This window comes from Leptinotarsa decemlineata, unplaced genomic scaffold (genome assembly GCF_025532065.1).
Source record: "Leptinotarsa decemlineata unplaced genomic scaffold, Ldec_3_MD MMD2_tig00026328_RagTag_RagTag, whole genome shotgun sequence".
NCBI classification, from domain to species: Eukaryota; Metazoa; Arthropoda; class Insecta; order Coleoptera; family Chrysomelidae; genus Leptinotarsa; species Leptinotarsa decemlineata.
The window spans coordinates 8,480,074-8,495,503 of record NW_027412688.1 but is presented as its reverse complement, the minus strand read 5'-3'; the positions used below and the strand labels follow the sequence as shown (position 1 = coordinate 8,495,503).

At 36.8% G+C, this 15,430-nt stretch overlaps 2 protein-coding genes across 2 annotated transcripts in view; one reads left to right on the top strand and one right to left on the bottom strand.

The window, feature by feature from the left end:
* The window catches only part of LOC111506365 (uncharacterized), a 440,916-nt gene that overhangs the window by 347,971 nt on the left and 77,515 nt on the right, over positions 1–15,430 (top strand). Inside the window, 5 exon segments of the mRNA XM_074182237.1 lie at positions 2–233; positions 1,035–1,393; positions 5,274–5,616; positions 5,928–7,362; positions 14,599–14,728. Of these exon segments, the coding sequence (XP_074038338.1) occupies positions 2–233; positions 1,035–1,393; positions 5,274–5,616; positions 5,928–7,362; positions 14,599–14,728 (2,499 nt within the window).
* LOC111506367 (adult-specific cuticular protein ACP-22-like) overlaps positions 1–15,430 on the bottom strand; it is a 300,869-nt gene that overhangs the window by 269,030 nt on the left and 16,409 nt on the right. The gene's annotated exons all lie outside the window — the stretch shown is intronic.

Sequence of the window (15,430 nt, the reverse complement as noted above, 5' to 3'; positions counted from 1 at the left end):
GAAAATAGATTTACGCCTATCTACGACTTTGGTTACGTCGCCATGAACTTCGGCTGGGTATATCCGGAAGATAGTGGGGAATATCTGTGCAGGGCTACCAACTTGTATGGAATGGATGAAACCAGGGCAGTGATAAAGACCACCGGAAAACCAGGAATCATTTACGAATCACAGTTACCAAAAGGAATGAAGAGTATAGAGAGAATTCGTGAACTTGAAGCCGCTTGGCAAGTGTGAGTATATTCAGAAAAAAATAGTTTCAATTATAATAATAATGTTCAGGTGATAGTTTTTCGTGAAAGATTTACATATGCTCTGTCACTATCTGGGACCTTTTTCAATCTACTAGTTTACTACATTCAGAATTTGAGGAAACTGAGATGAAGACTTCTGAATTTTCATTTTCACATTCAATATTGTGAATGAAAGCGCTCACCACACAGTTAACAGTTGAAGAACAATAATCGTAAATAAAACAAAAATGAAAAAGTTCATCGTGTGAGATGTTCCAGATGGTTCATTAGTTTTAAAGCTACAAGTGGAAACATCTAGAGATTGTTTACGATCACTGTCAAAAATAATATACTAGTTCATGGCACTGTAAGAAACCTTGCACAAAAGTCAGAATATCATTCGATTGAGGTAATAGACAGAAAAGTTGTGTTCGTCGCGTGGTAATAGACGGAAAAGTTGTGCTTGTGGCTCGTCTGTAAGAAACTTAAGAATTAACACCATTCAAGCTTCAGAGTGCAATTTCATGCCACCGTAAAAACATCGACAGATGATACGATAGAGGTTGAAGACAACTTAATGTTGAGGTTAGAAGTTTACTTATTGCCATGCTCGTATGTCGAGGTCGATGTATTTTGAATCTTGGATCAGATGAAATTATTATTTTGAAGAGTGCTGAGTTCATTGAGCTGAAATTTATAATTGTTGAGAAATAAGAGATAATTATTCATAAAGTTGAAAAGAACCGTCCCATTAATTAATTCGTTCATCATTCATTTACCAAATCAATGCTCCCTTTCCAGAGTTCCTGAAGAACCTCAAGAGGACACCAAACCGAGATCGGCGCCCGCATTTGTAAGCAAACCAGAACCCGTCACTGTTGAAGAGGGCGAATGGGCAAGGTTCTGTTGTCGCGTAACTGGTCATCCAAAACCGCGCGTGATGTGGCTCATCAACGGGCACACCGTTGTCAGCGGATCACGATACAAACTCACATACGATGGAATGTACCACATGGACATTCCCAAAACAAGGCAATATGACACCGGTAAAGTGGAGGTAATCGCGCGTAGCTCAGTGGGCGAAGCTATTGCCGAAACCGAGCTGAAAATCATACCGAGACACGACGATTACAGAGGAGTACTCAAAAACTCACCAAGACGTAAGTTATTCACCTGGATACTGCACCACATTCTATTCACAGAAACTGGGTGGCTGGGGTGCGTGGAAAAGGTCCAAAAATATATTATTAATTGAGTTTGTATACCTACTATCAGTTGATTATTCATTAACGAGGATATTTCAATTATAATAATTCATCAAGCATTTCAAATTCAATTTTGCGGATTCCAACAAATCGCGAATAATCTGTTCCATAGGAAATCAAATGACATGGGTAGCAATTGAAGATGCATAAATGAATAAGTTTTACGGTGTTGTCAAGTTCATCTCAAATGTTAGTTACGCCACGATATCATTTTCACTTGATTTAAAAAAAACTACTGACAAAAAATTGTAAGAAAATAAAACGAGGTACATGTAGTTTCCACATATGCGGTTTTGCCATTATCAGTTCAAATCCATTGTGTGTATGAAGAGGTCACTCATTTTTCACTTTAGTACAGACGTTGGTTCATAGATGCCTTCAGGAACCTTGAGAACTCAGGTTCAAAACACGTTACGTCAAGTTTTGTCCATTTTGTTTGAAGCACGAGTTAGTTCAACCTTCAATATCAGCAAAAGGTAACAGCAAAAAATTGGCTCAATACATTCATGCACAAATATTAGCATCAATTGAAAAGATATGATTATTAAAATACGAGAACCCCTCCTCATTGAGAACGATAATTTAAAATACACATTAAAAAGACCTGCACTAGCATAATTGGTTAAATTCAGATAAACAAACTGAAATGAGGAAAAAATAGGAGCCTAGTAAGATAACTGTTGATTTTGGTGTATACTATAATGAATCATAGTTTACTTATAATATCATTATATTATTCAAAGTTTTGTTAGAAGCTTATAAATAACCTTGAGTTAAAAAATACCCATCTTTGAAAATCAATGAAATTTCACATTTTAACAGAAAATCTCAATTATACTTTCTCATCTTTCAATAAAATATTAACTATTTTAAAATCGGATGTTAATCATCTCAGGCCCCATTTTCTGCTTCATTTCCGATATATTCTTTCGATCGAAACTTTTGACTACATTCAGGGTAGAGAATATAAAAGATTTTTGTGAAACCTTCTTCAATCCCGTTTGATTTTACTACAATAACTTGTCTAAATTATTGAAGTGATGAATATCAATAGATACATCAGCTAGGTTCTTTTAGAATTCTAAAGCAACTGAACTTCAAACGTTCATGCCAGTCTCTATATACCTACACAGTAGGTTTAATGGACTGACGCCTATCAGAAAATAACTACTCCCCTGGCTAATACTACGAAGGGCGTTGGATTATATCCGACAGGCGTCAGTGCAGGAATCTTCACAGAAAATTTCCTGCATATGCAATTGGCAATACAACTGAAAGAGTCGACCTTCAATTATGGAACGGGCACACTTGCAAACCGGTTTCGGGCTTATTAGCCACTCATCAGTGCAAGATAGTGACCATCATCGACCTAAAGTCAATGATATTCCACAATTGAAAATCGGAATCCTTTCAGAGTATTTCATTCCTGTTCCGAAGTTGGAGCGAACATCACAAAATGTCACTCCATCTAGTGGACGAGGTAGTAACCAACTGCATATCCGTAATTTGCCCGATTCCTCTGAATAAGGAAGGACTTATTAGTCAGTGGGCATAGCCCACTGACTAATAAGAAAAATCTTTTAAAATTGCCCGATACAGAAAAATAACTGAAGATTCAACTCAATTAATGAAAACTTGGTAGCCCAGTTCCACACATCATGGTCTATCTTTGTATACTTTACACATTGCACATGATCCACGATTAACTACAAGCATAGATCGCATCGCAGCACATCACTATGACACTAACACACCATTCTTTCGAAACTCCTTTCCCATTTTCTCTCTCTTTCCCTTTTACCTCCCACCGCAGCCGAGAGAATTTTTGCTTTTTTGAAGCGCACATCAGTGGGTGTTTCTAAGCTTTCGACGGAATTTATGATCAGGTACGATTGTTGATTACCTAGTTTTTGTGATAGTTCTGCATGCAATCCTGTCCCCGTGCAGTATGTGTAATGTATAATGGGAAGCAAGATGGAGTCTTGTTGCACGAGTGATTCTTGAAAAAGTATTTTTTCAGTTTCCAGTTATACATTTTCTTCAAAGAATTGCATAAGCACTTGATCCTTATAATGAATCAATGAAAAACAAAATTTTCTCAGCAAAACAAAATTATTGTAACTTACTCAAATCTCTGTCGTCACTCATGGTGTTTGATCTGACCTCAAGCGGAGTTTTTATACATTCTTCATTTGTCCAGCCATCGTCGACCAATCGTGAACTAATCAAATGTGTCCGAAAGTTACTAAACTCCTCACTTTAAGATAAACTTTCGAAACGGAAATATGTTTTGCTGCTATTTTCAACCAGCAGTTTCGGCAAAATTTTATAAAAGTTTTTAGTTCAACATCAAAACAAGCACTTTTCTCAAACACCAAAACTACAACAATCTTCTCGACGCGCCTGTTTCACCAACTTGGTTGGTGAAACAGGCGTCTAGAAGAGTGTTGCAGTTCTGGTGTTTGAGAATAGTGCTCACTTTGGATTAATTCTACGCCAGATGTTTCAGATATGACTTCCATTAATTGACAATTCAGTGACTTGAGAAAAAAATTATATTAAATAAAAGGGAATATTTTTCAAGTAAAAATTAGTTTTTTTGGAAAAGTCATTCAGGCTTTCTTCTTCTTTATTTTCAAAGAAGTTTATTTTTTTCAATTCAATCAGAGGTCAAATGAAAACGATAAGATCCGCAACGACGATAGTATATTAGTTTATATACCAAAAAAGTTCAATTTAGATTTCATAATCAAAATGAATACTCAACAAGAGAAACAGAAAATCAAAAAGCCTCTTTACAAAAAAAATTACTTTTATCCTACGAATTCTTCAACTTTATCTGGAGATCAACAGAAACGGTTCTGAATGTTGGATCAATTTTCCAGTTTTTAGTCCAAATGATCACCACTGACGGAATTCTTTTAGGTATTTTTTTCAAAATATTATAAAAAAAGTTCAGATGTTTGTAGAAATTTTTTAAGGCGAATAAAATTGGTTTCCTGAAGTGATACTTTATGATAATCATTATTTCCTGTACTAGGGAAATTACATGAGAATTGTTACTTTTTTAAATTTTCTGAGAGGTGTTCGTGACATGAATGTTTTGGAAAAAAAATCATAAAGTATGTATATAGCCTTTGTATCTTCCGATTTTTTCTGAAACAAACCGTCTGTGGATCTGATGGGATAATATAATTGATTGAAATTTAATATGTTCATATATCTTAATTTGTTCAAAAAGTACAAACGTAAATCATCAGCACTGATTGACAGACAGATGATAGACATTTTAAAAAAAGTTGTTTTATGCTGATTATTTTTTTCAATGCAACTTGTCAAATGAAAAAGTTGATATTTACTCAGATCACAGTATATTACTTCTGGAGATCGATAAAAACCTATACGATACAATTGTGATTTCAAATTCAACCACGGCCAAAATTAATTTTCCCAAGATATTCAACCTATATTCAAGTTATTAAGATCAGAATTTATAATCAACGGTCAATTTGATGAAAATGAATCTTAAATTTATTTAAAATTTGATGCTGAATTGAATCTCAAAAACCATCAGAAATATACATTTTTTGTTTTGAAATTTTCAATTTATTATAAGTATCTGAATGCATAACATTGATAGCGATATATTGATGCTGATGAAATATATCTAGTGCACCTGACCCCAAAATGCCTTCCCAAATATATGTATTTCGAACAGTGTCTTCATCCACATATATATCGACTTCTTCGCTTGACCCAACACTCTTCTGTTCAGCTTGGTACGACCTAGAACTGTCCGAGTACCAACGGGAACGTGCAGAAACCGAACTAGAAAAAGTGTTCGACGAGCGAAACACCACGCTCCGCGAAAGCGGCCTGCACGTGACCGGAGTCCACGCGCAACCGAAGGAGTTCAAAGAGCCCGAAACCGAGTGGCAGAAGACTATCAAAAATAAGAAAGGAGAAGAATACTACAGCAAGATACAAGAGCTCGAGAACGAGCAAGTCATCAAAGAGATAAAACTACGCGAGCAGTCCCATCAGTTCGCCATTCCTGGGGAGAAGCTGGTCAGCAGCTCGCTCGCTAAAGGGATGGCCCAGAAGTACGAGGAGAACCTGTAAGTACAGACTGAAATTGTATAATGTCTTCATTGTACATTCAATTAGTATTTCAATCATCTTTTTATTGAATATACTCAAACCCTGTAAAATACAATCTGACAAAATAGATTGGTATAGTAAAGAACTTCATAATCAGAAAATAAACTGTTTTGTCAGCTGCAATTGTTCTAGAACTTCCTGGTCAGTTGCTGAAATCAAATCCCCAATTCCACCCAAAACCATCGAATAGTACAATCAACTTTTTCATATGTTAAAACGTCCTGTTATTTTCTATTATATATGAATTACAATCTATATTTCTTTTCAGGGAAGAAAAACCATTCGAGGTAGATCTGGCCCCAGTTCCGAAACTTCCAAAAGCTGAGCAACCCAAACCAATCCCCCACAAAGATATGGTGAGGTTGAAGAAAACCGACAAGAGCAAGGAGTTCGTCCAGCACGAAGTTGAAATTGACTCTAAGCAAGGCGCTTATCCGCCCGAACCGACAGAATCCGGAGTTCACGGTCGAGAAATCTACGTCACGAAACAGAAACAAACGCAGAAAGAACAACGAGGCGACTTGGAAATCACTCGCAACATCACCGAAACAGAAACAACAGATGTTGAACACAAAGGGAAAACCCAAGAGAGGATAGTGCAGGGTCAAGTGCTGCCAAGCAACCCGCCCTTCTTCACCAAGAAAATCAAACCTTGCCGCGCTTTCGAAAATGAGCCGGCCAAGTTCGAAGTTGAATTCGACGGCGATCCGCTACCCAAAATTACCTGGTACAGGGAGGACTTTCCAATCACTAGCTCGCCAGACCTGAAGATATACACTTTCAGCACCAAATCAATTCTTCAGATCAGACAGGTCTTCATGGAGGACTCGGCGGTGTTCAGCGTAGTAGCTGAGAACAGAGGAGGAACTGCCAAATGCAGCGCAAACCTAGTCGTACAGGAACGCAGACGACAAGGCAGAGGAGGTGTTGTACCACCCAGTTTCGCAACCACGATACAGAGCACGAATGCCAAAGTAGGGCAACTCGTACGCTTTGACGCTAAAATCAACGGCACCAAACCCATCGACGTTTACTGGTTGAAGAACGGAAAAAAAGTAGTATCAGACATCAGATACAAGACACTGGAAGAAGACGATCTCTACACTCTATTGATCATAGAAATTGTACCGGAAGACGCTGGTAAATACGAATGTGTAGCTATGAATAACGCCGGAGAAGCTAGATGCGAAGCTGAGTGCACGGTCGCAGCTCCAGCCTCGCAACAGAAACAAGCCAAACCTACAACCCCTGGGAGCGAAAAAGCACCAACAATCGTCGAACCGCTCAAAGACCAAACCATCAGAGAAGGCCAAGCCGTCATCTTCAGAAGCAAAATCTCAGCGAAACCCTCTCCAACTGTTAAGTGGCAGAAAGGTGATAAGGTGATCAAGCCTTCCAGGTACTTCCAGATGTCCAAAGAGGGCGATTTCTGCACACTGAAGATATCAGAGGCTTTCCCAGAGGATGAAGGAGTCTACAAATGCGTTGCAGAGAACCCTGCTGGTACCGTTACCACCCAAGCTAAACTGAAAGTGCTTGCACCTGAGACTCAGGATCTTGCGCCATCTTTGACGCCAATGAAGGACGTAACTGTGACTGAAGGCAGTCCAGCTCAATTCAAGACGACGATTTCCGGGAAGCCCAAGCCTACCGTGCAGTGGCTGAGAGAAGGGTTCCTCATTCCTGAATCTCCAGATTTTCAGGTGAGTCTGAGTTCTTGAAGAATTGAATCCTTTCAAGTTGAGATTATCGCTATCAAATGTCTCGATTGTATACTTTGCGCTCTGCATATCGAGTGAATAGAAATGATAACATTACAAGAGGCTATTATTGGCAGCATAGGTTTCATGTCGTCAACTACTAGCGAACTTGTGTTAAAATACTGAGAATTTGTTTTTTGTTTCAATAATTTTTCTTAAAATTACAATAACCTTATTATCAGATCTTATTTCTACAGGTGCTATTGATGATATCTTCAAGTCTGATGTGGGGTAGAATCAGTCATGGGTTAGGTTATAGGTCAGAATTTGTTTAGATTTGTAGTGTCACTCTGACCTTATCATATACTCAATAAACTTGCATATATGGGCTATGTTTACTTTGAAGTTACAGGTACAGAATCCTCTATTAATAATAGTGCCATGTAATGCTGTTCTGACGTCAAACGTGCCATTACGTAGAGCACAAAGTGTATATGAGAGACTTTTATTATATCCGAATCCAGAAGAGTTACGTGTCGATAGAGCGAAAAAGAATGGCGTTTATTAACTCATCCCATACTTCAGTCTTAAACAGTAACAAGTAATGTCAAATGATATTTTTGCTTCAACTTTCTACAAGAAAAAGAGCTTTCGAACGAAAGGAAAAATTATAGCCAATACAGTCTTTCAATATAAAAAAGAAGAAACGAAACAACTACCATCCTAACTCCATTAGATATTCGAAAACGTGTTTCTAATACTACACGTATGATACCAGTTTGAGAAGTGGTGTACCATAAATCAGTACAAATGTCTGTGGCATGTTTCCGTGACCAAAATAGACGGTGATTATTCAATTCAAAACATATCTTCCAAATAAACAACATAGAAAGTAGAACAGAATCGTGAACATCAGTATTTCCGTTTGTAGAAATGTAAATATAATATACGGTTTATTTATAAAAATCATAAAAATTCAGATTATTCTTCACTGGGAGTAATAAATTGTTCAACCAGAGTATAGAAACAGATTTCTTTTTGAAAACAATTATTTTCTTGTTAACATAGTGCTTTCCAGGTAAACCAAGCCACCATGAATGATTCATTTCATTTTGAGCCTGTGAAAAATCGTGAAATATATCGACTTGGATTTTCAAGAGAACTTATCTGCCACCTCCAACTCACAACAACCCTCATGTCGAAAATTTCAAATGGAAATAATCAGAATCAAATTTCGCTTCAGTTTTTTTGAATATCTAAGAAAGAATAATTTTCCAAGAAGTTGGAATACCACCATCGACTGCATTGTTCCAAAGATTGGTAACACATGCTGAAGGTTTAGAATTTATCAAGCGGAATTTTTTAGTTCTAGTTCAACACTCCTGCCATCCCCCACTTAAAATTTTTCGAAAATCATGTATAGTGTACCAGTTGTTTCCCCTAAAGAGTTTTTATTGCACATAGTCAAGATAACATATCTGTAGAGAAAAACATTTCTAACTCTCCTCATCAAAGACATCTTTGAATATTTTATGAATTGTTTCCTTTTGTAAAGATTTTTGTAGCATGTTCTTTCTCTGAAAATCGTAGAATACCATAATTAGCACAATTCCTCACAAAAAAAAAACAAGTGACAATCGATCTGTTCACTTTGACAAGGTGGTTGCAATCAAGTGTTTCTTGTCAAAACTGTATATATGCCACTCCCCTATAATAATTTTCAGTATTGATAAAGATGTTACCTTTTAACAAGGGCGACAACGCCATCTATGAGATCGACAGAGAACACAATCCCCGAGTATCACCGATAAGAAGGCTCCTAAGGCGGGTTAGCCCCCCCCTCTTCCACTGTAGCTTCCACTGCAAGGCAATTAGTTGTAAAATAGTGCCCATACACAACGCATTTGTGATCCAACACCAGACAGCTCTGTTTCGACCCGCCATAGGTATCATCAGTGATGCTGGGCTGAACCACAAATGCATTGCTGGACTCAACTGTCCCTAAAGAACAAGCGTAAGTAAATGAGGGTATGGCACCTTCCCTTACGAAAGCGCCATCTATGGGATCGACAGAGAACTCAACGTTCGAATATCGGAGATAAACGAGGCTCCCCAAGGCGATCAGTTGCAAAGCCGAGTGTCGTCCTATCAAAATGGAAACTTCAGTCAAAGAGCGAGGACGAATCAAGTCGGCTGTCAATTTCAAAGCTTTGTTTTTCAACTGGTCGCCTGGGAGACCTCGTTCATTTTTGATATTCGAGGGTTGCGTTCTCTATCGATCCCATAGATGGCGTCAACGTGAAGGCAGATGTGATGGCTCTCGTTTACTAATGCTTGTTGAGCGGCTGAGGCCAGTAATGCATTTAAGGTTCAGCCTAGCATCACTGATGAGACCTATAGCGAGTCGGAAACAACGCTGTCTGGTGTTGGATCACAAATGCGTTATGCTTGGTCTTATTTTTAAAACTGGATCCTTCTGAAATGATTAAAAACCCAGCCAATCTCAAATAGTCTATTAGGCTGCAAATCGAGAAGAAGTGCTCTTTATTTTCTCTGCCAAACTCGTGTAAACTATGAACGATTAACGCAGTGAACATATGTAATCGATTTATTTTAAATCTGGCTGACATAATGAGAAACAATAATAATCAAGCCGTTTTGATTGCCAGCTTCAACAACTGTTTGAAACAATTACCATCGTCTGAAAATAGTTTTGCGCTCCGTCTAAAATTATTTCAATTACATTTCCTGCTATACTAAATCTGCTTCTGGGTTTGAAAATTTCAATGAATATTTGCAAGAGAGTTAGTTATATGAGTGTATGCAGCGTAAAATTAATGAGTGGGAAATTTGGAACTAGGAGTGTTAAAAAACCTGTGTTCTTTTGAAAAAGCGTATCGGCATTGTTTCATGTTGTGAAACGCGTTTCACAGTAAAGAATGCCTGAAGACCAGCCGCGAAGAAACAGACAAAGCTTACTAGGATTCGGATCTTTACTGCATTACAACATATTCCAATATATTTGGAGTACATATTTTTAATGTTAGGTTAGATTGTTTCCCCTGAAACAAACTGATTGCTCAAGAAGGTACGTCATTCCATTGTCTTCTCTCTCAACCCTCAGGGTATATTAAGGTCCTTTTGACATTTTTCTTTGTCGAAGACGTCGACGACAACACCCTTCTGGTCATTAACGATATCCTCTGCAAGAACTGACAAGGGTGCATACGCCATTTCATTGTTCTCAGTGGTACATTCAAGCCTTTTTGACAACTCTTCACGTACCTACGTTACCCTTATATCTAAGGGTTGAGAGAACTCGATGGACTGTATCCAGCTTAGCGGCTATTTAACTACTATTAAGCAAGTTACAGTTGTAAAACAACAAGTTTTGTCTGGCTCTACAGGACTGGTCTTCAGACATTCTTTACTAGTTTTCATTGCCATACAAGCGATCTAGGGCAGTGAAGAATGACAAGTTGGCAGCAACTTCAAAATTCAAAAATTTCCGAAACTTCAAATATGTATGTATGTTTAAAATATGTTTTGCCGTTAACTAGCTATCGCACCCCTATGAACGACAACCCTGTGCGAGCTAAGGCTAACGAGGTCTTACCTTTTCATGTGTGATTCCTAACACAGATTGGACGATAACAAGTGAAAATCAATTGTTCAGCATGCGCCTTGAACCACCGACCAACACGGCAGTCAATTTGAGTGAGTGAACCAAGCACCCACGTTGAACCCAGGGCCGTATCGAAAAGAAATACCAGGGGGGAGGGAATCCAAATTTTCCCAACCACACCGGCAAAATTTCCCAACTCTCGAGGGATTAGTTACTACTATGAAATATTAATTTTCTTACTTAGCTATCCAAAGATTGGCTGAATACTCATGCCCGTTAGGGTATGCACAAACAAAAATAAATTTTGGTAATTATAAAAATAATAATGGGAATTATTCTACTTTCGACCAAGGTCCTTGGTCTTCCATCATTTCCCCCATGTATAGGAATATTCAATACAAATGAAAGGAAACAACACTTAAATAATATTGTGCTTATTGTTTTCTACTAATATTTTTTCTATTTTCTTGGCTCGAAATTTCCCAACTTTTCCAAGTCGAAAAAACAGCGAAAAGTTGGGAATTTTGTAAAATTGTCACTTCAAAATTTGTGGACTGTTCAATACTGTTCTCTTACTTGGGAGAAATTAAACTTTTTGAAGTTTTCAAACAACTCAGAATTTCAAAGTATGGGATCTCCAAGTTATGCATGTTGGGAAATCCTAACCTTCTCCCGGTTCTTTCCCTTTTCTTATTACTTCTGCCTTTCTTTTCTCTCATTTCTTTTAATTTTTATTCATTTTTTTACTATTATTTTTTCCTATCTTCACGGCCCAAAATTTCCCAACTTTTTCCCAAGTTGAAAAAGCAGGGGGGAGGCTCCCCCACATCCCTCCCATGGTGACGGCCCTGGTTGAACCGACCAACTACCGACCGAAATAGTGACACGAAATACGTAATAGTTTTAAATAAAGCATTGACCCAAATGTCACTATTCCAGCTATAGGTATCCACCATCGTGAAAGGTTATCATGTCCATAATTTCATTCTGTTGTTCATATGTAGAAGAATTAACTTCTTGATCATACTTAGCTAAACGTGAACCAGAAACACATATGTCATTTGTCAAAATAATTTGAAAGTTACAAAGGGAATACCTCAGAAATTAGAAAAAGATTTCGAAATCAATTGCTGCTACGGCTTCAGCCAGAAATCAGAATTTGCCACTTCAAGCTACTTATTTGCATTATAAAAATGTCATTCAATGTGCTTCGTAATCCCAAAGTATGCATAAATGATTTCTTCTTTTCATTTGTGCACATGAGGTGCATTTTGAAAGGGAAAAACAAAAGAAAAGTATGTTTTATGAATAAAGTCTTTTATGGAGATATTACTGTTTAGAAAATATCCTCTTTGACTTGTTACTTCTCCTTAAGTATGAAAACATAAACTTCCAAACAAGAGAAGTATAATCGACGGGTGCTACGTTGTGCATTTTTTTCCATGAGTAATAACGGTTTCAGTTTCTTAAGATTATAATGAATGATTTGTGTACTCAGGGCCGTCTTTAAACTATTATGCCCTGGGCATAATTGGATATGACTTTGTCAGAACACCAGTTTGTTAGAATAGACAAAGAAAGTACATAAACAAGGTTAAATCTTTATTTTTATAAACAATCACATGAAACGAATAGATAAATGTAATATAGTCCACAAAAGTAACTTAGCGGTTGGAAAAATTACTTTAACAAATATTTTATAAAATTTCATTTATAAAACAAATACAATTAAGTAGGAATTGAATATTTTTGCATTAGAGATTGCAGTAAAGATAAAAACATATTCATATATTTAAATGTGTTTTGTAACAGTGAATTAGAGAAGTTGCGGTTGATAACAGGAGTCCCTGGTGGGCCGATCGGGTCCCCATTTCGTTGCAGGTAGCGTAGTTGTAGTGGACGACTGACTGGGAGGGCTGTTGGACGAGAGTATGAGAAGTGGAGGCCTCGTAGATTTTAGTCAGTTATGTTGGAGTGTCGGTTTGGAGAGTTTCATTTCAATTTTCTATGTAATTTCTCAACTAAATTAATTGGTTAATTCAAACTTGGAGCTTCATACTTCGCTTCGTTCGCTCAATTTAAATGGAGCGAGTCACACTGATGAGTTTACTACTGATGATTTTTCTTTAAAATGTGTATGTGCTTAGTATACTATCATATACTCAAATTTATCTGAGCATGCTGAAGACGTAAAGCCTTATATAAGATTTTTGGTAAAAAATATTGGTTATCGTTTGGTGATCTGACAGGAACTAGGGATTTTGTATTTGATCTGAGGGGGCCCTTATCGATCGCCCAAAGTGCCCATTGGAAAAGAGGGGTCTGAGTGTACTATTTGAAAAAAAATGGTAATTTAATATCTGTAGGGGCAGTAGTTGTTTCAGATGGACTTTTTTATTCGTATATAAAAAAACTAATTTCATTCAAAAAACACACTTTGAAATTAGATTTCCACTAAGGTCGCGAAATCGCTATTGTATAGCAGAACACATGTCGCGTGTTCATTTCATTAAGTATCCGCCAGTTCTATCATCAAATCTGATATTGATCTTCACATTTTTTAGTTTTCGTTGATTTTTTTCTTTTTGAAAGTTTTTATTTTTCACGTCATTTTTCATACCGGATGGATAAGCCCCTATTATTTTTTGGATCTCCTCAATATCAATGTGACAAATCATTTCATTACAATAAATTTCCAGTCTTGAAGGAAATTACTCCAACTTGGAAATTTCAAGCAAAATTACATACAAATATATATTACTTTAAAAAAGTGCAGCAACATCTTTTCACCAAAATAGGCTGTTCCATATAACTGCTGAATTGAAAAATGTATAAATGTACTGGGTATTCCATTTGAGATTCCAAAGTTGGGTTAATTTCCCATATAACTGAAAAACGGAAAAAAAATTTCTAGCAATTGTGAAATCATAGGAACCACCAGAAAAAAGGGGGAATTTTATTCAGTTTACACCCGGAATTCTGAAGAAGGAATTGGGTGAAAGCTTTCTGGTGTTATCCAGGATCATAAATTTCAGAAATCTCCCCTCTTTTTTTACCTGCATATAACCAAAATAACAACAATCTAGTCATTCACAGGGTTTGAATCAACACTGACAGTGATATGGGGCAGTGTAAGACCAAATTTACTCACAGAATCCAAAATGTTAAACTTTTTCAAATTACCCAAAAGGCTCATTACATTAAGGTTATAATGAAGAAAAGAGAATTGAAAAATGTGTTTTATCACTTTCATTTGTAACTAATGTTATTGCAGTTTCGTCCTATAAGGACATTTTCAAACTATACATTAACTTTAATACCTATAAAGTTTGAAAATGTCTTTATACATTTCAAACTTATACATTAAGTTTAATGTAAAAGTTTGAAAATGTCCTTATGGGACGAAACTGCAGTAACGTTAGTCCCAAATAAAAGTGGCAAAAAACATACAAAGTTTCAATTCTCTTTTCTTCATTATGATCTCCTACCAAATAGTGACGGCTACATCCATCAATTTGCATTAAGGTTATGATTACTATCAACGAATATTTTCTTAACCTCTTGAAAGAGTTAGTTCCCGTCCTTACCAACCTAACTGTTAAATTTTGTTCCAGATGATTCAAGAAGGTAACAACGCCATCCTGTTGATTTCATCAACTTACGAAGAAGACTCTGGCGTCTTCAGTTGCCGCGCAACCTCCTCTGCAGGACAAGTAGAACAGTCTGCAAAACTTATCGTGAAAAGTAAGAAATAAACCACTTAAGCCTCTGTTTTGATTAAAGTTTATGTAAAAAACATCATTCAATATGAAAAACTCGCTCGAGTAATGAAAATAGTTTGTGTCTCTCCAATATACACACTAACATTGATTCACTGGATTTGCAATCCGTACCAAGGTCCTTGTTTTTTGTAGGTTAGTAGAGGTGGATTTGAAATCATTCGTTCAAGTTCCAAGTGATATTATTAGGAATGAATACAGCTTTAGCACTAATTATGCTGAACGCTGCCTTTAGTTTATGAATTATTATTATTTTCATGAATCTGTATAAATGCATAATTTATTTAATAAACTGCTATTGTTTAAATTACGAGTTTCAACACAAACCCATTACTTAGAAATACCTGTTCCATCGTCGAGTGTAAGTAGAGCACGTAGTTGCCAAGTACCTGTTGAGAAAAAACCTGTAAACTCTGTTGGCGGTCCAAATCCGTACGAGAATTCTAGTTTGAGTGAAACATTGGGTTCGTGTGCAGTATGACACACGCCAAACTATTTTAATCCCTCACTTTGTGTATAGCATTACCGTCCTAATTTGGAAGGCTGAACGAATTCTGCACCTCGCCAGATGTCAGTTATAATAACTCACCTTTCCAAAATAAATAAATGTATTTAATAATCTCAGTTTATTTTATCAGGCAATGAAAGTAAAAACCAACTGTGAAAC